The following is a 22565-nucleotide window of genomic DNA, read 5'->3' as shown; positions in this document are numbered from 1 at the left end:
TGATTGATAAAGGCAAGTGTCCTATATGCCTTTTTCACCACCCCACCAACATGCACCTACGCCTTCAGAGATCTATGGACACACACGCCAAGGTCTTTTTGTTCCTCAGAACTTCCTAGTGTCATGCTGTTCATTGAATACTTCCTTGTTAAATCACTCCTTCCAAAGTGTATCACCTCACACTTTTCAGGGTTAAATTCCACCTGCCACTTACCAGCCCATTTGACCAACCCGTCTATATCTTCCTGTAGCCCTAGACACTCAACCTCACTGTTAACCACCCGACCAATCTTTGTGTCATCCGCAAACTTACTAATCCTACTCCCCACATAGTCATCTATGTCGTTTATATAAATGACAAATAATAGGGGACGGAGCACAGATCCCTGTGGTATGCCACTGGACACTGGCTTCCAGTCACTAAAGCATCCTTCTGTCATCACCCTCTGTCTCCTCCAACTAAGCCAATTTTGAATCCACCTTATCAAATTACCCTGTATCCCATGTGCATTTGCCTTCTTTATAAGGCTCCCATGTGGGACCTTGTCAAAGGCTTTGCCGAATTCCATGTAGGCTACATCAACTGCACTACCCTCATCTACACACCTGGTCACCTCCTCAAAAAATTCAATCAAATTTGTCAGGCATGACCTCCCTCTGACAAAGCCACGCTGACTATCCCTGATCAAACCTTGTCCCTCCAAGTGGAGATAGATCCTCTCCTTCAGAATTTTCTCTAATAGTTTCCCTACCACTGACGTGAGACTCACTGGCTGTAGTTCCCTGGCTTATCTCTACAACCCTTCTTAAATAGCGGAACCACATTAGCTGCTCTCCAGTCATCTGGCACCTCTCCCGTGGCCAGAGAGGAATTAAAAATTTGTGTCAGAGCCCATGCTGAACAAAATCAACTCCAGAATTCTACAGGAAACCAACTAATTTCAAATGGCTAAAATATTCAACAAGCTGCTCCTCAAAGACAAGCAAATGACTTTTCTTTTTATTGGACTCTAACTTTCTTACTTTTGATATCTGTGTGTGTGCCGTCGCGTCTTTCTTATTTTTTCTTGGCTTTAGTAACCAATAAACTTAATCTTCCTTTGGCTCAAGCGTACCTGGTTTGATTGGCTCCTTATTAACAGATAAATACATTTGGATTGGAAAAGGCATTTATGGGGAAAATAAATTTTAAACCTGTGTTGTAACCAACTGAGGGGGCTGAATAGAAGGGAAGCCAGGTCACACCACCTCATCTGGTCATAACAATGTTCAAGGATTTTTGAGAGGAAAGGGAGGTTGGAGATGGGTCGGTAGTTTGCAAGAACAAGGATCAGGGGTGAAGATGGTAAGTTTAAAGGAGAGAGGAAAAGCCAGAACCATTTACAATGTTAGCAATGTGGTTCACTCTTAACTGCCCTCTGAAATGGCCTAACAAGCCACTCAGTTCAAGGGCAATTAGGGATGGGCAACAATTGCTGGTTTTGCCAGCAGCACCCAAATCCCATGAAACAATAAATAAAATTGGCTAACATGGGGACAGAGGGGGAAGTTGATCAGTTTTATGGGAATATTGAAGGAACAGTCGGTGGGTCTGAAGTAGGAGATAGAGTAGAGAAAGGTGTGAATTCAGGGTTAGGGCGGTGAGCAGTATTTAAGGAAGTTTGACCAGGTGGGCTAGTGGAAGAGAGGGAGGTGGCAGAGGCAGCTGATTGGATTTCTCGATCTTGGATATGAAATAAATTTCATTAATATTAAAAATGGATCAATTAACTTGTTCAGTAATACTGTATAACTTCATCTAAAAAAAAGGTTAATAATGAACCTTGCCGCAAAATGAACACTGAGTGTCAAGTATTAGATATAACCAAGTTATTAATTAGTTGCCAGGTTGGAGTAAAGGATTGAGATAAATGAACGTGTAAGCTAAAACTATTCATAACAATCCATTTAATTGCAGTATAGGGATGTTATCTTCCTGTGCCAAGAGGAAAGTTAATATAAATATAGGATTTAGTGTGACTAAGGATTATGCATCATAGGAAAAAATGCAGGTCTACGGGGTAATAGCAGTGGCTTGATTCTCAGTCAATTGATCCCCTTGGCGCGCACTACACCTCCAGCAATCGGGTATTTTTATGAATGGCGAACTCGTAGCCGGGAGCCAATCGCGTTAGCCTGCCCGGTCACGTGGGCAGTGGCTTCTGTTGCCCGGGCGGCCCCAGGAAGTGACGTTGACTACCGGCGGAAGTGAGCAGTAAGGGAGGAAGATGGCGGCTCCGAAGAGTGTTCCTCGGGACGCGCAGGTAGAGTTTCCCAGCCGAATACACACAAACACCCCGAGCTCCAGCTCCGCGCTCCGTCCTGCTCGGGTGGGCGGGCGCTCACCCACTGGAGTCCGTACTCATTCACTGACTCGGTGCAAACTCAGATACAGACGAACTGCTACTGATCCTGTAGAGAAATGGGAGCAGAGCTCTTACTGAAGAGGAGGTTGATATTCAGCTCAAGCCCCAAAGCGCTTCCCAGCCAGTGAAGTACTTCTGCTATTGTAGAAAACGGACGCACAGCAAGATCCCACAAACTATGACCAGATAAAAATATTGAAAAGCAGGGTAACATATTGGCCGGGGAAACTTCTCCCCCATTGCTCTTCAGATGGAACCACAGGAGCAGAAGGAATCTCTTTCGGAGTCTCAGCCTTGATTATGTCCTGCAGTCTCGAGTGAGACTTGCATCCACAATCCGCTGAATTGGACTTCAGTCGGCTGAAGTTTGCTATGCATTTCAGCCGATCTGGTGACATGCTTGTTTGTTTTCTTTAACTTTAATTCCTTTCACTGATGGTACAGGGAGATCCTGAATTGTTTAAGGGAATGTAGGCTGAATATGTATTGCATTCCCTATGATAGAACAGGGATGGAGTGAGGACAGGCTTCAGTGGGTGACTTAACGATCCAAAGGAATATCACTTTTTTGCTGTAACTATCTGAAGGAACAATTGTGTGATTCAATCCCTTCCTCTTGTTACAGTGATTTCAATATTTAAAAAATGACTTTCAGAAGTTGAGCATGTTTAAATTGTCTTAGCTTAAATTTTGTTTGACTGGAAGTTTACTCTGAACAGTAACCATTAATTGGGCAGATTCTCAGTGCTTCAGAGTATTTTCATCCATCGATCAGTCCTGGGCTGAAATATGGGAAGAGTTTCTCAGTGAAAGCATGGAGATGGGGCATGTTGTCCGCATTGTAAACTGAAACTTGTCCACCCTCATAGTCCAGGAATTTGCTCCTTCCATCCAACGTGGCCTGTTAGATTTTCAATTATATGACATCACCTGCATTTTATTGCTTGTGTGCACCGTGTACAGCACAGTCACAATTTGAATCTTAGGTTCCTTAGAATAGTAGTGCACAAAATTTGAAATATGTGTTCTGCTCTTACTAGAAGCTGAAGAATTTTCTGCCACAATTGTGCGTGGAATGGGCTTATAAAATTACAAGAGTTGATTTGTATGCAGATGGTCCTAGTTTATCTAGCTAGTTATCGCCTTTGGCTGGTTCTCTGCACAACAAGCCAGCTTGGTTTAGTCAAGGACTAAAGTAAATTGCCCATGTAAAAAAAAATGGAATTCAATGTTGCCCTGTTTAGTTTGAAATAATATGCCTTTAAAAAGTAATTTTAATATTTTGTGATGGAAGATGATGGATTTTATAGTTGATCACTTCAACTCCTGTGTACCAGAGTAGTTGAAAAAATAGGCATTAGACATTATTACCATAAACTTTTCTTTGTAGCTGTCCTGAGTTGTCCATTCTGCTCTGTTTTAAAGTTAGATTAATAACTGGAATTGCCATGTCTTTTTCAAAACTGGCAGTTGAGTAGCTTTGCTCCTACTGGTTTGCAGATGATGCAGATTTGGATGTGAGACTGTAAAAGCCACTAAAAATAATTTGCTTGTTTTTCTATTTTCTGTCTTCAAAACTTGCTGAATTATCCAGGTATTTGTATTAGCATGAGTCTAAGATGTGCAATGATTTCACTGTGCTAATATACTGAAACCAGTTTGTGACCACCTTTTCATCCATGTGTAACGTGACCTGAAATGTTGGATGCATTCTTTGTAAATAATTATCATCCAAGGAAAATTTGCACTTCTGTTTCATTTTTCTATAGGTTATGGCCCAGATTCTAAAAGATATGGGCGTCACAGAATATGAACCCCGAGTTATTAATCAGATGTTGGAGTTCACTTACCGTAAGTAAGCACACCAGATGATAACTCGGAGCTGCGAAAGAGCAGCGGAGTGGATTTTTAGATGGGAAATCCAGTAATACGATGTTCTCTCAAGTCCTTCCAAATGGGAAATTTTTTCCACAGGTTTCCCACCCTGACAGGCTCATTATGTATCTGGCTCGAAAGCAGTCGGGGAGCAAACATTAGATACATTTGGCAGTACAGTGGTGGGGAGAGTGTGGACGGAACACTGTGAAGTGTGGTGGCAGGGCTGGACATTGAGGAGGAAGTTAGAATTGTTGGCTGATTGTGGGCTCCCATAGTGGTGTGTTTAAAAAGTAAGCTTTGTGGGCCAGGGGATGCAGCCTTGCTGCTCCAGGCCAATAAGCAATGCAAGAAAGGCAACAGATCTTTCATCTGTTGGAGTTTCCAAGGTTTGCAGGTGTTTAAAATAACATTTGAGTTCAAATAGGGGCATGCAATCAAAAAGATTTAAGTGACAGACCTGCCTCCAGAGAGAACACTATTTACTTGCCCCCAAATCTCCTCCTTTAAAAGCAGATGTGGTCAGGTTTCCCTCTATTTTATTTTCCCACCCACTTTGGGAGGAGAAATTGGAGGGGGGGGAGGGGTTGTTAAAATTGCCCCTACTATATAAGATGGGCACAATTGCAACAATTTTCTTGAGAAGTAGTCACTTGATTATCCTTCTGCCTTTCAGGATATGTTACCACAATACTGGAGGATGCTAAAATATATTCTAGCCATGCTAAAAAAGCAAGTGTTGATGCAGACGATGTAAGGCTGGCTATTCAATGCCGAATGGACCATTCATTTACTTCCCCTCCTCCTAGAGATGTAAGTATTGCTCAATAAAGCAATTTTATTCATGATGGTAAGTAGCACTGAAATAATTGAAAAGATTAATTTTAAATGTTCATTACCTCTCTTTAGTTTCTGCTGGAGATTGCACGTCAGAAGAATCAAAACCCACTGCCACTGATTAAGCCATATGCTGGGCCCAGACTGCCACCAGACAGATACTGTCTAACAGCTCCAAACTATAAATTGAAGTCACTACATAAGAAGGTATGTTTCATGATAGTATCATCGGACTTGATGCTGATAGAACTTTACAAATCAGGCTTTTACTAGATTTTAAAAATATTTCTGTATCCCCAACTTTAAAGGTGACATCATCCACTGGAAGAATAACTGTACCAAGGCTAAGCGTTGGCACATGTGTTACCAGTCGGCCTAGCACACCAACACTGGGTAAGTTGCAAGTTATTATTTGTACCAAGGCTGAATTACAGTTGTTAGTAATTCTATGATAACTACAGTAGTCTTGCCCAAGCCAGAGTGGTTGTTATATTTGAAATTTAGCGCAACCTTTGGAATTCCTCCCGTCACTCAGTAACTAATTGCATTGTGCATTGTAACTCGGTGTTGTAGATTCTAGCCCTACTGTCCCTTTAATGCATAATGGTAAATGTTTAACGTGGTGTCCTTTCAGATTGCTTATGTCCTGGACAATATGACAATTTAACCAAGTTTAATATAAAGAAGCCCCTGTAAATAGGAATGAATAGGAAGGATACCATGACAAGTTCCATGGAGTACCGGTTGTATCAAGCACAGTGAGAGGAGAGATGCTTTTCTGGTATTTTAAAAAATAAGGAGCAGCCCGAGAGAGGGAGCTGGAGATAGCGAGACCTGAGATCTAGAGGCATTAATTAAAATTAATAGTTCAAACAAGGTACTAACTATATTGTTTAAAAAAAAAATAGTATTTTTAGACTTGTCTCCAGGTCCTACTCCATGTGGGGAGTAGGAAAAGGTCTTGGGGGCCCATGTGTGTAGGAAGTATCTCGAACTGCTTGAGCTCAAGCTCAGGATCTCTGAGTTTGAGGGACAACTGGAGTCACTGCGGAGAATGGTGAGAAATTCCCAGATTGTCCTTCCAGGAGATGGCCACCTCACAGGCAGAGAGATTTCAGGACAGGAGAGGGATGGCAGGAAGTGCAGGAGTCTTCGGGGTTTGTGCCACTCTCAAATTGACATTCAGCACTAGAGTCTACTGAAAGAAATGGCAACTTGAAGGAGTGCAGTCCAAACCATGACACCTATGGGCAAGGGACTGCACAAGAGGGAAAAGCATAGCAGTTGTTATAGGAGATTCCATAGTTCAGGGGACAGACAGGCGTTTCTGTATCTGTCATTGTGAGTCCCACATAGTGTGTTGCCTCCCTGGTGCCAGGGTAAAGGACATTACGGAGACAGTGCAGAATATTCTGCAGAGGGAAGGGAGTGAGCCAGAAGTTGTGTTACACATAAGTACCAGTGATGTGGAAAGGGCAGATATTGAGGTTTTGCACTTAGAATTTCAGGAGCTAGGGAGGAAAGGAAAAAGTAGGATATCAAATCTTGTGAGTCCCAGTGCCACGTGTTAACAGAAGATGAAATAGGAAGATAGGGAGGATCAGTGGGTGGCTTGAGGTATTGTGCAGGAGTGAGGGCTTCAGACACTTGGGGCATTGTGACTAGTTCTGGGGCTGTAGACACCTTTACAAAAGGGATGAACAGAACCTCAACAGCACCAGGACCAATGATCTCACAGAGAAGTTCACTAGTGTGGTTGGGGAGGATTTAAACTAAATGGCATATGGAAGTAGAAAAGAGGAATATGGTGCACAATGGGGGGGCAATGGTTTTGTGGTATTGTCGCTGGACTAGTAATCCAAAGAACCAGAGTAATGCTCTGGGGACCTGGGTTCAAATCCCGCCATGGCAGATGGTGGAACTAGAATTCAATAAAAACCTGGAATTAAAAGTCTAATGATGACCATGAAAGCATTGTTGATTGTTGCAAAGACCCATCTGGTTCACTAATGTCCTTTAGGGAAGGAAATCTGCTATCTGGCTTACATGTTACTCCAGACCCACAGCAATGTGGTTGACTCTTAAATGCTCTGTGAACAAGGGCAATTAGGGATGGACAATAAATGTTGGCCTAGCCAGTGATGCCCACATCTGAATGAATAAAATAATGTAAAGGAATTTGAATAGGTTTTGAGAAGGAAATAGTAACACCACATCAGAGGATCAGACTAAGAAAGACTATGAGGAATAAAAGGAGACGATTACAGTGTATTTATGTAAAGTGTGGTGACTAAGGTTGGTGAGCTACAAATGGAAATATGTAGCGGCAATAACAGAAATGTGGCTTAAAAATGATGAAGGATGCAACCTTATTATTCATGAATACAAAGTGTTCAGAAAAGGTAGGGAAGGAAAATGAATGTGAGGTGGCAGTACAGAGGGATCTGGGATGCAGAGGGATCTGGGTTTCCTAGATTTTTTTTTTATTGATTCATTTGATGTAGGCATCGCTGGTTAGGCCAGCATTTATTGCCTATCCCTAATTATATATGAACAAGGAGCAGGAGTAGGCCATTCAGTCCCTTGAGCCTGCTCCACCATTTAAGAAGATCATGGCTGATCTGATACTAATCTGAAATCTGTATCCCACCTACCCCTGATAACCTATCACCCCCTTGCTTACCAAGAATCTAATCACCTCTGTCCTAATTGCCCTTGAGAAGGTGGTGGTGACCTGCCTTCTTGAACTGCTGCAGCCCATTTGGTGTAGGTACACCCACAGTGCTGTTAGGGAGGGAGTTCCAGGATTTTGACCCAGCAACAGTGAAGGAGCGGCGATATATTTCCAAGTTAGGATGGTGTGTGGCTTGGAGGAGTACTTCCAGGTGGTGGGGGTGTTTCCATGTATCTGCTGCCCTTGTCCTTCTAGGTGGTAACGGTCATAGGTTTGTAAGGTGCTGTCTAAGGAGCCTTTGGTGCACACCGTTGCCACTGTGCATTGGTGGTGGAGGGCGTGAATATTTGTAGATGGGGTGCCGATCAAGTGGGCTGCTTTGTCGTGGATGGTGTCAAGCTTCATGAGTGTTGTTGGAGCTGCAATCACCCAGGCAAGTGGAGAGTATTTTATCACACTTCCGACCTGTGCCATGTAGACGGTGGACAGGCTTTGGGGAGTCAGGAGGTGAGTTACTCGGCATAGGATTCCTAGCCTCTGACCTGCTCTTGTAGCCACAGAATTTATATGGCTAGCCCAGTTCAATGGTAACCCCCAGGATGTTGATAGTAAGGGATTCAGAGATGGCAATGCCATTGAATGTCAAGGGATGATGGTTAGATTCTCTCTTGTTGGAGATGGCCATTGCCCGCCACTTGTGGGGCGCGAATGTTACTTGCCACTTGTCAGTCCAAGTCTTGCAGCATTTGGACAAGGATTGCTTCAGTATCTGAGGAATCGCTAATGGTGCTGAACATTGTGCAATGTTCAGCGAACATCACTGCTTCTGCCCTTGGAAGGAAGGTCATTGATGAAGCAGCTGAAGATGGTTGGACCTAGTACACTACCCTGAGAAACTCTTGCATTGATGTCCTGGAGCTGAGATGATTGACCTCTAACAACAACAACTGTCTTCCTTTTTTGCTAGGTATGACTCCAGCCAGTGGAGAGTTTTCCCCCTGATTCCCATTGACTCGTTTTTCTAGGGCTCCTTGAGCACACTCAGTCAAATGCTGCTTTGATGTCAAGGCCAGTCACTCTTAATTCACCTCTTTTGTCCATGCTTGAACTAAGGCCGTAACGAGGTCAGGAGCTGAGTGGCCCTGGCGGAACCCAAACTGAGCATCAGTGAGCAAGTTATTGCTAAGCAAGTGCCACTTGATAGCACTGTTGATGATCCCTTCCATCACCACTAATAATCGAGGGTAGACTGATGGCGCGGCAATTGACCAGGTTCAATTTGTCCTGCTTTTTGTGTACAGAACATACCTGGGCAATTTTCCACATTGCTGGATAGATGCCAGTGGTGTAGCAGTACTGGAACACCTTGGTTGAGGCGTGGCAAGTTCTGTAGCACAAAACTTCATTACTATTGCTGTAATATCGTTTGGGCCCCTGGGTTGTAGGTTCACCAGGTTGACACCTCATTTTTAGATATGTCTGGTGCTATTCCTGGAATGCCCTCCTGCACTCCTCATTGAACCAGGGTTGATCCGCTGGCTTGGTGGTAATGGTAGCTTGGGAGATATGCCAGGCCATGAGGTTACAGATTGCAGTCAGGTACAATTCTGCTGCTGCTAATGGCCCACAGCACCTCATCGTTGCCCAGTCTTGGGTTGCTAGATCTGTTTGAAATCTATCCCATTTAGCATGGTGGCAGAGCCACACAACACATAGAAGGATATCCTCATTTTGAAGACAAGACTTTGTCTGCACAAGGATTGTGCTGTGGTCACTCCTACCAATGTTGTCATAGACTGATGCATCTGTGGCAGGCAGATTGGTGAGGATGAGGTCAAGTATATTTTTCCCTCTTGGTTCCCTCACTACCTACAGCAGACCCAGTATAGCACCTATGTCCTTTAGGACTCGGCTAGCTTGGTCAGTAGTGGTGCTACTGAGCCACTCTTGGTGATGGACATTGAAGTCCTCCACCCAGAGTACATTCTGCGCCTTTGCCACCCTCAGTGCTTCCTCGCAATGCTGTTCAACATGGAGGAGCATTGATTCATCAGCTGAGGGTGGATGGTACGTGGTAATCAGCAGGAGGTTTTCTTGCCCATGTTTGACCTGATGCCATGAGACTACTTCTGCATGAATTGCAAAAGGTTGCTATGCAGGTACAGCAAGTAATTAGGAAGGTTAATAGAATGTTATTGTTTATTGTGAGGGGAATTGAATACAAAATTAGGGAGGTTATACTTCAGTTATATAGGGCATTGGTGAGAGCACACCTGGAGTACTGTTACAATATTGGTCTCTACTGAAGAAAGGGTGTAAATGTGTTGGGAGCAGGTTTACTCGACTAATACCTGGAATGGGCAGGTTGTCTTATGAGAAGGGGTTGGACAGCCTAGGCTTGTATCTTTTGGAATTTAGAAGAGTAAGAGGTGACTTGATTGAAATATATAAGGTCCTGAGGGGTTTTGACAGGGTGGATGTGGAAAGGATGTTTCCTCTTGTGGCAGAATCTAGAACTAGGGGGTCACTGTTTAAAAATAAGTGGTCATCCATTTAACACAGATGGGGAGAAATGTTTTTCTCTCGGAGAGTCGTGAGTCTTTAGAACTCATCCTCAAAAGGCAGTGGAAGCAGAGTCTTTGAATACTTTTAAGACAGAATTAATAGATTCATGGTGAGCAAGAAGGTGAAAGGTTGTCAGGAGTAGGTGGGAATGTGGAGTTGAGGTTACAATCAAATCAGCCATGGTCTTATTGAATGGCTGAGCAGGCTCAAGAGGCAAGTGGCCTACTTGTTCTAATTCATATGTTCTTGGAGCAAAAGAGGTTGAGGGGAGATCTGATGGGGTATAGTAGATTGTGACAAGTTTAGAAAAGTTTGATAAAAGAAAAGTTGTTCCCATTAGCTGATGGCACAAGAGCTAGGGAACACAGATTTAAGATTTGGGTGAGAGATGCAGGGGGATGTGAGGAAGAACTTTTTATGCAGTGATTGGAAATGACTTGTTGCATGAGGGCAGTAGAAGCAGAGATGATTAATGATTTCAAAAGGAAATAAACTTGCAGGGCTACAGGGATAGAGTCGGGGTAGGGGATTGACTGGATTACTCTACAGAGAGTCAACATAGACTCAATGTGCTGAATAGCCTCCTGTGCTGTAATGCTGTATTTTCTAAGATTGAATTGGCCATTGTAATGGTTGAAAGTAAGCTTCAGTTCCTACATGTGTGTTTTAAATTCTAATTTTTATCAGTAGCCATTAATTTCCTGGTGGGATTGGTGGCATTCAGCTTTACCCCCCTCCATCACTATCCCTATTTGCTTTAGTACTCATGCATTTATAATCTCAACCATAGCTACTGAAGCTTCTACATATTGGTGCTGATTATACTATAATAAACTGTATGGAATAAGGGGAGCAATTGTCTTGTACAGCTGAATTTAGTGTTTCTATTGAACCTGCTTTAACTTACACTCTGCTATGGTTAAGTCAATATTTAGTTCCACCTAAATTTTGTTTTATCTGCATGAAGTTTCACCCTTAACATCTGTTTTTTAAAATATCATTTTGGAGATAGATTGTGTCAACTGCAGTTGGAAAACAAACAAAGGTGTATTCCTGTTTTCTGAGCACTCGAAAACAGAAAACAGCCATTTATTACAGATTTCATTTTGTAATTTAAAAAGTCTGTGGTCTCTGTCATAATGTATTAATGTTATGGATTTTTATTAGTTTTAATGTAATTTGCACAGTATATTGAAAGTTTTTGAAATTCGTTGTGCAACAATTTGTATTTGTAGGTACACCTTCATCACAAACAGTGGCTGTTACTGCAAAAGTTGGAACGCCTGTGTCATTGGCTGGACAGAGATTTACAGTGCAAATCCCTTCCTCTCAAACTAATGTTAAACCAGGTAATATTGCAAACTTGTGATTTATTGAACAGTGCATTCACTAATAACTTTCTCCCATGTTAAAGGTCAATTCCATAATTCAAAACGATGCTTCTACTTATCTTGTGGGTGGGGAATGTGAATCGCATGGCTTTTATTTTTACTAGTTCTATCTCACTATAATGCTGGGAAGAAAAAAGAACTTGCCTTTGTACACCACCATTGAGATTCTCAGACTATCAAAAGCTATTTCCTGTCATTTTTTTTAATGCAATATGGTTGCTGTGGTTCTGGCAGCCAGTTTGCACAAACAAAGTACCACATGTAACATATAAGATGTGACCAGTTAGTCTGTCATGCTAGAGTTGATTGAAAAGATAAGGCTTGACCCCCTTGAGAGCTCTTCTAAAAGGGTACCTGAACAGTCCGACCTTTGATTTAACACCTTGTCTAAAGGATGGCATATCTGTTGTTGCAGCACTCCCTCAGCACTGCATTGAAGTGGCAGCTAAGATGGGCTGGAATGGCTGTTGAATCCAGAACCTTCTGGTTCAGTGCTGACACTGGCATTTTAAATATTTAGTTGATCCAATAAATATATTTTTTAAAATGGGTGCTGTATCCCCGTGGTTATGGCACTGGTTTAGTAATGCAGAGATTGAGAGTTCAAATTCCACTAAGGTAAATTATGAAATTGAACTCATTAACAGCCTAATAATTTATGGGCTGTCACCAGATAAAATAACAATGATAGCAGCAGATTGTTGTAAAACCCCATTGGTTAATTAATGGTTGTCAGGGAAGTTAACCTACCCACCTCTCTTGTTTGGCCAAGATCTGACTCTAGTCCTAAACTATATGGTTGACTCTTTGTATTCTCAGCACAACTAGGGATGGACAATGAACACAGCTTTGCCAGTGATGTCCACATCCTGAGAATGAATAACTAATTAAATCAACAATTAGATTATCTTTCACTGAATAAAAGACAGAAAGCTAATGTATAGTGTTGATATAATACATTTCAGTAGCACAGGCACAATGTATTTGTCTCCGACTGTGACCCCTGATAATGGGTGAATTTTCTAGCTCTTCTCTGTCCCAATACTTCAAAATGAATGGTTCTATTTATCTTGTGGTGGGGGATGTGAACGGCTTTTATTTTTTACTAGTTCTACCCACCCTCTGTTCTTCCACCCTCCCAATTCAGACAGTGTACTGATTTATGTAGAAAGATTAGTACATTGCCTTGTTTTTTCTGTGTTTAGGAAGAATTTTTGCTTTCTATACATTAGAAATCTCTATTTGCAAGGGAGGAGGAGAGCTGACATATGGTGGGTGTACCTGTGGATTCCTTTTCCAATGGGCTGTATGTATGGCATGCTGTGAAAGACTGATGCTTAGATCCTGGATTCAGGTGGTGCAACAGTGTGTCCCAGGGATGAGTAGGAGGATAAAAGATAAAAAAGAAACAAAAGATAAAGTAGTGACTGTAGCTGTCCCAGTTGTATGGGCAGGTTATTTGATTAGATTTACAAAAATAGATTATTGCTCAAGATTAAGTAAAATTTTCCAATGTGATAATGGCTGTCCTACACTCTGCTGTACTTCCAACAAGAGCAATTTGCAGTTTTTTTGGATATTTAAAGCAATAACAGATTTTGTGACAATCAACCTCAAGCAGCCAGTGATGGGGCTGGGAGAAGGAAAAGACATGTGCCAATGGATTTGAGGATAATTGGAATTGTTTGACTTCAAAAATTATTTACTGTGTAGATTAAATGGGTGCTAGATATTTACAAAGTAGTCTGCCCTATTAAATGCAACTTTGGGATTATTTCCTATAAAAGTAATTTAACTTCTTGTTTCCTAACAATTTAAATTAGCTGACCTTTGTATGATTGAACTGCTTAGATCACTGAACTTGGCTTAAAAGAACTTGCCATGTCAGCCATGGCTCAGTAGGTAGCAGTCCCACCTCTGACTCAGTTCCAGGTTCCAGGGCACTATTTCGAAGAAGAGCAGGGGAGCTAACCCTGGTGACCTGGCTAGTATTCACCCCTCGTGCAATGTCACAAAGGCAGATTATCACAATACTGTTTGTGGGGGATTACTGTGTGCAGATTGGCTGCCACGTTTCAACAGTGCTTTTGGCATGTTTGATTGTCATAAAGGCACAATATTAATGCAACTTTTTCCTCTCTTCTTCCCCCCCCGCCCCCACCAACACACACACACACACACACTCCTACTCTTTCTCTTGCCTTCTATCTTTCAGAATTTATTGCCAGAATGTAGCTCTCAAAATAATACCTTTTAAACTAAAGCTGCAGTACCCAAAAGCTACAGTTTGAAATGGAAATTAGACTCTAGTACAGCAAGATTTCTGTTTGGTCAAAGAGCAAGTTTAGTCTATTTTTAAATTTAATTCTGGCTACGTACTGTATAATCAAATTTATTTTTGTTTTTAGCTTTACTGGCATTTGTTTACTGTAGGTGTATTCTTTTGACAGAATTTCTAAGTATGTTACACATTTTTATTCTTACAGCTACAGGCATCTCCTCAACAACTTCAGTCCAAAATGTTTTGATCAATCCATCTCTGATTGGCTCAAAAAATATTCTTATCACAACTAATATGGTCTCGGCCTCGGGTAGCAACAATGAGGCAAACCCATTGAAACGGAAACATGAAGACGATGATGATTATGATGCTTCCTAAAAGGATCTGGCCATAATCTTGCAAAGTTATTCTTGTCAGAATAAATCCAATATTTTGAGACTCCCAGATACACGTGTTGAAGATCTGCTAATTTCTGCTTGGGATTGATTGCAAGCCATCCAGTTTGGACAGGTTGAACTGTACATTCAGTCATGTGAAGCTAATGTGTAAAAGTATTTGTAATTTATGTGGCCTCTGCAGAATTGAGAACATGATTTGGAAATTGTCTCTCTTGTTCATAGTAAGTAAACGTGCCATTCTAGTATTGTAAACAGTCATCAGCTTAAATCTTGGGATCCCTTCTTGCCACGAGCTTTTTTCTAAATTGCTTTTCATGAAGATCAGTTTTCTATATTTAAACAATTCCTTTAAATGTGAAGAATTCATATTTTCTGGGTTATCTTTGGACAGTGATTTCTGCATATTTGTTTTTGCATTATGTTTTTACACCACTTGAATGGTGTTCATAGTTGCTTTCTGCTTTTGTTTCCTGAGAATTTAGAGATTGCCAGTGTTGTGTCAAACTTGCTTCAAGTAACAAACACAAAATTAAGTTTACATTTTTGTGCTGTTTTATAGAATTATTCAAAACATGCCAGTTGTATTTTAAGAAATGTTTGTATAATGAATCAGATTTTCTGAAACAACCACTTTGTTTCATGTCTGTACATAATGGAAAAAGCAGGTTTCTTTGCAGTCTGGATTGATTGTAGAGTTTTGTTATTAGTTTAGATTCATATAACAATTGTTTTTGGACAGCTGTTAAACAGTAGATTACATTGTTTTTCAATGGTGTATATTTTAAAAGGAAGCTTGAGATCTTCAAATTAATAGAAATGTCTTGCAGACGTGAGCCATTTCATGGATAACAGTGCTGTACTGCATTTGTTCTGTTTTCACATTTAACTCTCGGTTCAAATTGTTCCAGAATTTAATCACAATATATTGAAATATTTCTTGTAGTTAAGTTTGTGAAATACTTCTAACATGAATATCATATTATGACGGTTTCCAATCAACATATATTTCAAAAAGTGATTCTACACTCTCCAGCTACCATCCCAGTCAGAGTTCTGAAAAAAGAATGGAGTATGTTTTTCCTTTCAGGCACCTTCAGTATGAAGTATGGGCAAGTATGAAGTGTGGCCAGTCCAGAGTGTAGCACCATCACCTGTGCTCCAAACAGTGTGCCATAAAACATTGGAGAAATCACCAGTTGCCAACCACTTTTGATTTTTTTTTATTCCCTTGTCTTATCCCTCTCTTACTATACTAATGTGAGCAAGTTCCTTGTAATCAGCAAGGAAGTTTTCTTTTCACTAAAAAGAGGGCTCAGTTATACAGTAACTTTTTGCATTTTCAAGATAGCTCAATAGTGTTTCTTATAACTTTTAGTTTTGGAATATAGTCACTGCTGTATGTAATAATGACATACAGTTTTTCTTCAGTGATGAGATGAATTACCAGTTCATCTGTTTCTTGGTGGATACGAATGAGGAAGGAATGGGGGCCAGGATATGACGAGAAATCCTTGTTGCTTGAGCAATTTACCTGTCCAAGCAGATATGATCTCCATCTAGTATCACATGGGAATGATGTTACCTGTAACATTGCAGCACTCCCTTGGTCCTGCATTGGGATTGTTAGCTATGGCTCAGTTGGTACCATTCTTGTCTCAGAAAACAATGCTTTCAGGACTCATTTCGGAGCACATACTCGACTGATACTCCAAGGTAGTACCGAGGGAGTTTTGTATTGAAGCGATGCTTTCGTTTGGATGAAACTTTAAACCAGGGTTTTTTATTCCCTCTCAGGTGGACTTAAAAGATTCCAAGGCAGTATTTGGAAGAAAACTTTTAGGGTGTTTTCCCTGGTGTCCTGGGTCAATTTTATTCCCCCCAACTGAAATAGCTAAAACATTAGCTGCCTATTATTGTATTGCTATTTTCGTGATCTTGCTCTGCGCAATTTGGCTGTTGCGTTTTCTATATTACAAGTGACTACAAAAAATACTTTGGAAAGTCCTGAGGTCATGAAAAGTGTTATGTAAATGCAAGTCTTTGCACTTGAACGCGATCCTGGATTATGTGCATAAACAAATGAGGAAGGCTATTTGTCCTAGCTCAAGCTAATCCTCCATTCCTTCATCACAGCTGTTTCTGAAAAGATTTCAGGATTTTGAGCTGCATTACTCTACAGGGAATGGATTTCCAGACATTGATAACACTTCATGTGAAGAATATCTTGACCAGTTTTAATTTTGCCGTTTTCCGGTTTGAATTGAAGGAATAGGACAGAATTTTATAGCCTGGTTCAACCAGGTTGAGTTGTCTTCCCCTGTGCTGCCCCCACCTCCCGCAACCCAACTCAATGATCTCCTGAGGTCGCCAGCATCACAGATGCCAATCTTCAGCCAGTTCAATTTACTCCACATGATATCAAGAAATGGCTGAAAGCACTGGATACTGCAAAGGCTATGGGCCCTGACAACATCCTGGCATTAGTACTGACACCTTGTGTTCCAGAACCAGCCGTGTCCCTAGCCACGCTGTTTTAGTGTAGCCACAACACTGGCAATGTGGAAAATTACCCATTTGCAGCCCTCTACACAAAAAGTGGGACAAATCCAATCTGGCTAATTATAATCCCATGAGCATCCTTGCAATCATCAGGGAAGGGGTCATCAGTACTATCACGCAGCACTTATACAGTAATAACCTGCTCACTGATGCTCGGTTTGGGTTCCACCAGGGCCACTCAGCTCCTGATCTCATTACAGCTTTTGTCCAAGCATGGTTTAACTTGCCATGTAGTGAGAGTGACTGCACTTGGAATGGCAAGTATGGCAAAACTGGAGTCAATGGGAATCAGATGGAAACCTTCCACTGATTGGAGTCATACTCAGCAGAAAGGAAGATTGTTGTGGTTGTTGGAGGCCAACCATCTCAGTTCCAGGTCATTATTGCAGGTATTCCTCGGTGTAGTGTTCTAGGCCCCTTCAGCTGCTTCACCTTCCTTCCATCATAAGGTCAGAAGTGGGGGTGTTTGCTGATGCTTGCACACAATGTTCTGTACCGTTCACAACTCCTCAAAAATGGAACAGTCCATGTCCCTATGCAGCAAGACCTGGACAACATTGAGGCTTGGGCTGACAAGTGGCAAGTAACTTTTGCACCACACAAGTGCCAGGCAATTACTATCTCCAACAAGAGAGAATCTAACCATATCCCCATGACATTCAGTGGTATTACCATCAGTGAATGCCTCTATCAATATCTTGAGGGTTAGCATTGACCAGAAATTGAACTGGACCAGTCATAAAAATACTGCAGCTATAAAAGCAGGTTAGCAGCTGGGAATACTGGGATCAGCAACTCGCCTGACTCCCCCAAAGCCTGTACACCATCTACAAAGCACAAGTCAGTGGCATGATGGAATACTTGCCTGGATGAGTGTGGCCCCCAACAACACTCAAGAAGCTCAACACCAACTGGGAGAGAGCAGCCTGCTTGATGGATACCCCATCCACCACCTTAAAATTCACTCCACGCGGTGGCAACTGTGTGTGATTTATATAATTTGCACTGCAGCAACTTGCCAAGGCTCCTTCAACTTTACCTTACAAATCCGTGACCTCTACCATCCAGAAGGACAAGGGCAGTAGACACATGGGAACACGACCACCTGCAAGCCATCCTGACTTGCAACTATATCGCTGCCTTTTGACTATCGTTGGATCAAATTCCTGGAACTCCCTCCCCAGCAGCACTGTGAACGTACCTGCACAAGATGGACTAGTAATCCAGAGATCCAGGATGATGCACTGGGGACACAGGTTCAAATCCCACAATGGCAGATGGTGAAATTTGAATTCAATAAAAATCTGGAATTAGAAGTCTAATGATGACCATGAATCCGTTGTTGATTGTTGTAAAATCCCATCTGGTTCACTAATGTCCTTTAGGGAAGGAAATCAGTAATCCTTACCTGGTCTGGCCTACACGTGATTCCAGACACACAATAATGTGGTTGACTCTTAAATGACCTCTGAAATGGCCTAGCAAGCCACTCAGTTGTAACAAAGCGCTACAAAGTCATCAAAAAAAAAAAGGAATGAAACCGGACAGACCATCTGGCATTGACCTAGGCACCAGAAATGACAATGACAATCAGGGTCCTGTCGACCCTGCAAAGTCCTCCTTACTAACATCTGGGGGCTAGTGCCAAAATTAGGAGAGCTATCTCACAGCCTGACATAGTCATCCTCACGGAATCATACCTTAACTATAATGTCCCAGACAGCACCACCATCTCTGGATATGCCCTGTCCCACGGGCAGGATAGACCCAGCAGTGGTGGTGGGACAGTGGTATACCATCGGGAGGGAGTTGCCTTGGGAGTCCTGAACATCGAATCTCAACCACATGAAGTCTTATGGCACCAGGTCAAACATGGGCAAGGAAACCTGCTAATTGCCACCCTCCTTCAGCTGATGAATCAGTACTCCTCCACGTTGAACATCACTTGGAGGAAGCACTGAGGGTGGCAAGGCTCCGGAATGTACTCTGGGTGGGGAACTTAAATGTCCATCACCAAGATTGGCTCGGTAGCACCACTACATACCAGGCTGGCCGAGTCCTAAAGGACATAGCTACAAGACTGGGTCTGTGGCAGGTGGTGAGAGAACTGACAAGAGGGAAAAACATACTTGACCTCATCTTCACAGATGCATCTGTCCATGACAGTATCGGTAGGAGTGACCACCACACAGTTGTTGTGGAGGCGAAATCCTGCCTTCACGTTGAGGATACCCTCCATCAAGTTGTGTGGCACGACCACTGTGCTAAATGAGATAAATTTCAAACAGATCTAGCAACTCAAGACTGGGCATCTATGAGGCGCTGTGGCCCATCAGCAGCAGCAGAATTGTATTTGAGCACAATATGTAACCTTATGGCCTGGCATATCCCCCACTCTTCCATTACCATCAAGCCAGGGGATCAACCCTGATTCAATGAAGTGTGCAGAAGAGCAAGCCAGGAGCAGCACCAAGCATATCTAAAAATGAGGTGTCAACCTGGTGAAGCTATAACGCAGGACTACGTGTATGCCAAACAGCATAAGCAGCAAGCGATAGACAGAGCTAAACACTCCCACAACCAACGGATTAGATCTAAGCTCTGCAGTCCTGCCACATCCGGTTGTGAATGGTGGTGGACAATTAAATAACTCACTGGAGGAGGAGGGTCCACAAATATCCCCATTCTCAATGATGGAGGAGCCCAGCACATCAGTGCAAAAGTAAGGCTGAAGCATTTGCAATAATCTTCAGCCAGAAGTGCCGAGTGGATGATCCATCTCAGCCTCCTCCGGAAGTCCCCAGCACCATGCATACCAGTCTTCAGCCGATTTGATTCACTCCACGTGATATCAAGAAGTGGCTGAAGGCACTGGATACTGCAAAGGCTATGGGCCCTGACAATTTACTGGCAATAGTACTGAAGACTTGTGCTCCAGAACTTGCCACACACATAGCCAAGCTGTTCCACTACAGCTACAACACTGGCATCTACCTAGCTATGTGGAAAATTGCCCAGAAATGTCCTGTACACAAAAAGCAGGACAAATCCAATCAGGTCAATTACCGCCCCATCAGTCTACTCGTGATCATCAGTAATGTAAGGGAAGGGATAATCAACAGTGCTATAAAGCGGCACTTGCTTAGCAATAACCTGCTCACTGATACCCAGTTTGGGTTCTGCCAGGGCCACTAAGCTCCTGATCTCATTACAGCCTTGGTTCAAACATGCACAAAAAAACTGAACTCCTGAGGTGAGGTGAGAGTGACTGCCCTTGACACCAAGGCAGCATTTGACTGAGTGTGGGATCAAGGATCCCTAGCAAAACTGGAGTCAATAGGAATCAGGGGGAAAACTCTTCCCTGGTTGGAGTCATACCTAGCACAAAGGAAGATGGTTGTGGTTGGAGGTCAGTCATCTCAGCTCCAGGACGTAACTGCAGGAGTTCCTCAGGGTAGTGTCCTCGGCCCAACTACCTCCAGCTGCTTCATCAATGACCCTCCTTCCATCATAAGGTCAGAAGTGGGGATGTTCGCTGATGATTGCACAATGTTCAGCACCAATCACGCCTCCTTAGATACTGAAGAGGACCATGTCCAAATGCAGCAAATCCTGGACAATATCCAGTCTTGGGCTGACAAATGGCAAGTTACATTTGCACCACACAAGTGTCAGGCAATGACCATCTCCAACAAGAGAGAATCCACCTATCGCTACTTGATGCTCAATGGCATTACCATCACTGAATCCCCCTATCAACACCTTAGACTAGTCATATAAATACTGTGGCTACAAAAGGAGGTCAGAGACTAGGAATCGTGCGATGAGTAAATTACCTCCTTACTCCCCAAAGCCTGTCCACCATCTACAAGGCACATGTCAGGAGTGTGATGGAATACTCCCCACTTGCCCAGATGAGTACAGCTCCCACAACAGTCAAAAAGCTTGATACCATCCAGGACAAAGCAGCTCACTTGATTAGCACCCCATCCACAAACGTTCACTCCCTCCACCACCGACGCACAGTAGCAGCAGTGTGTACCATCTACAAGATGCACTGCAGGAATTCACCAAGGCTTCTTCAATAACATCTTCCAAACCCACTACTACTACCATCTAGAAGGACAAGGGCAGCAGATAGATGGGAACACCATCACCTGGAAGTACACCTCCAAGTCACTCCCCATCCTGACTTGGAAATATATCACTGTTCCTTCACTGTCACTGTGTCAAAATCCTGGAACTCGCTTCCTAACAGCACTGCGGGTGTACCTACACCACATGGACTGCAGCGGTTCAAGAAGGCAGCTCACTGCCATCTTTTCTAGGGCAATAGGGATGGGCAATAAATGCTGGCCCAGCCAGTGAACTCACATCCTTGGAATGAATAAAAAAAAGATGGACTGTAGCAGTTCAGCAAGGAGGCTCACCACCAGCTTCTCAAGGGTAATGACAGATGGGATACAAATGCTAGTCTTGCCAGCAACATCCCTATCCTGTGAAAGGATTAAAATAGGTGCTTTTAATGGTAGTACAAGGAAGAAAGGTTGAATAACATTCATAGAATAAATTCAAGAATTTGAGACCTAGCAGTTTTAACCATTTTCCTAAATTCAATTCCTTAAATAGTTTCTAAGTTGCCACTGCAACCATAGTTGCCATTGATTTCTCATGTTGAAACTTTATATCAGAATCATTGTAAGTGGATTTGTTTAGTGATAGACGAGATTGTTAATGACTATGTACTGTGACTGAATATATATTGACTTCATATGTATGAACATGGCTTGGTTCATCTTGCAGGACACTATGAAATAATACCATTTTTAAGTAAAAGATCAGTCTGAAAATTATGTTATGTTGGCCTGTCACCAAGTTGCCTAATGAAAATTGTGCGAGCTTAAGTGAACAAATTTAGACATTTGTGTATGATGAAATGACAAACCAGCTTTCTCAATATAATTGATGAATGTGCTGGACTCTAGGAAGTGAGCTGAACCCAAGTAGAGTATTCAGTGCAAAACCCATGAATATAACGCGTTTCATCAAGTTGCTTTTGCCACTCTATAAATCTAAAGCAGCTGCTGGAAAATGTCCAAAACAAATGAATGGACAGCATGGATGCTCAAGTTAGTCATAATTTTTCGTAACAGTTCTATTTTAAAAGGAGTTCTGTTGTTGAAATTCTCATTTCTACGTTTGGTTTTAATTTCAAATATTCACATCTATGAAAATTGATGTTTTATATATCTATATATATATATATATATATATACACACACATACATGCTCATTAACAACACCCCTGTTGAAAAGTGCTACAAAGCAGAATTACAACATTGGATTGGCATTTGATGGTACCCCATTGCAAATAAATCAAGGCATTTAATTAGTGCATTTTAATATCGAGAACCCCCCGCAACTAAAACCCATGAAATATTTCTGTAAGGGGTATCGTTTGGTACGAAAGCAACCCTGCCATCAGCTCAGGTCTGTCACACTTCAGATGGATTACCCAGGGGGCACTGCTTCCGGCGCGCCTGCGCACAGCTCCGAGTCCCGGCGCGCACGCGTATTGCG

At 42.3% G+C, this 22565-nt stretch overlaps 1 protein-coding gene across 1 annotated transcript; it reads left to right on the top strand.

Moving 5' to 3' along the window:
• Positions 1-2218: 2218 nt before the first annotated feature.
• On the top strand, positions 2219-15368 carry taf9 (TAF9 RNA polymerase II, TATA box binding protein (TBP)-associated factor). Its single transcript, XM_041194743.1, has 7 exons — positions 2219-2303; positions 4175-4256; positions 4957-5093; positions 5190-5324; positions 5426-5510; positions 11592-11705; positions 14234-15368. Exons 1-7 carry the CDS (start codon positions 2268-2270, stop codon positions 14404-14406), a joined length of 762 nt encoding a protein of 253 aa, XP_041050677.1. The 5' UTR covers positions 2219-2267; the 3' UTR covers positions 14407-15368.
• The last annotated feature ends 7197 nt before the right edge of the window (positions 15369-22565 follow it).

This window comes from Carcharodon carcharias, chromosome 9 (assembly GCF_017639515.1).
Source record: "Carcharodon carcharias isolate sCarCar2 chromosome 9, sCarCar2.pri, whole genome shotgun sequence".
Classification (NCBI taxonomy): domain Eukaryota; kingdom Metazoa; phylum Chordata; class Chondrichthyes; order Lamniformes; family Lamnidae; genus Carcharodon; species Carcharodon carcharias.
Note: the sequence above shows the minus strand (reverse complement) of the source record. Positions and strands in the feature narration are given on the sequence as shown.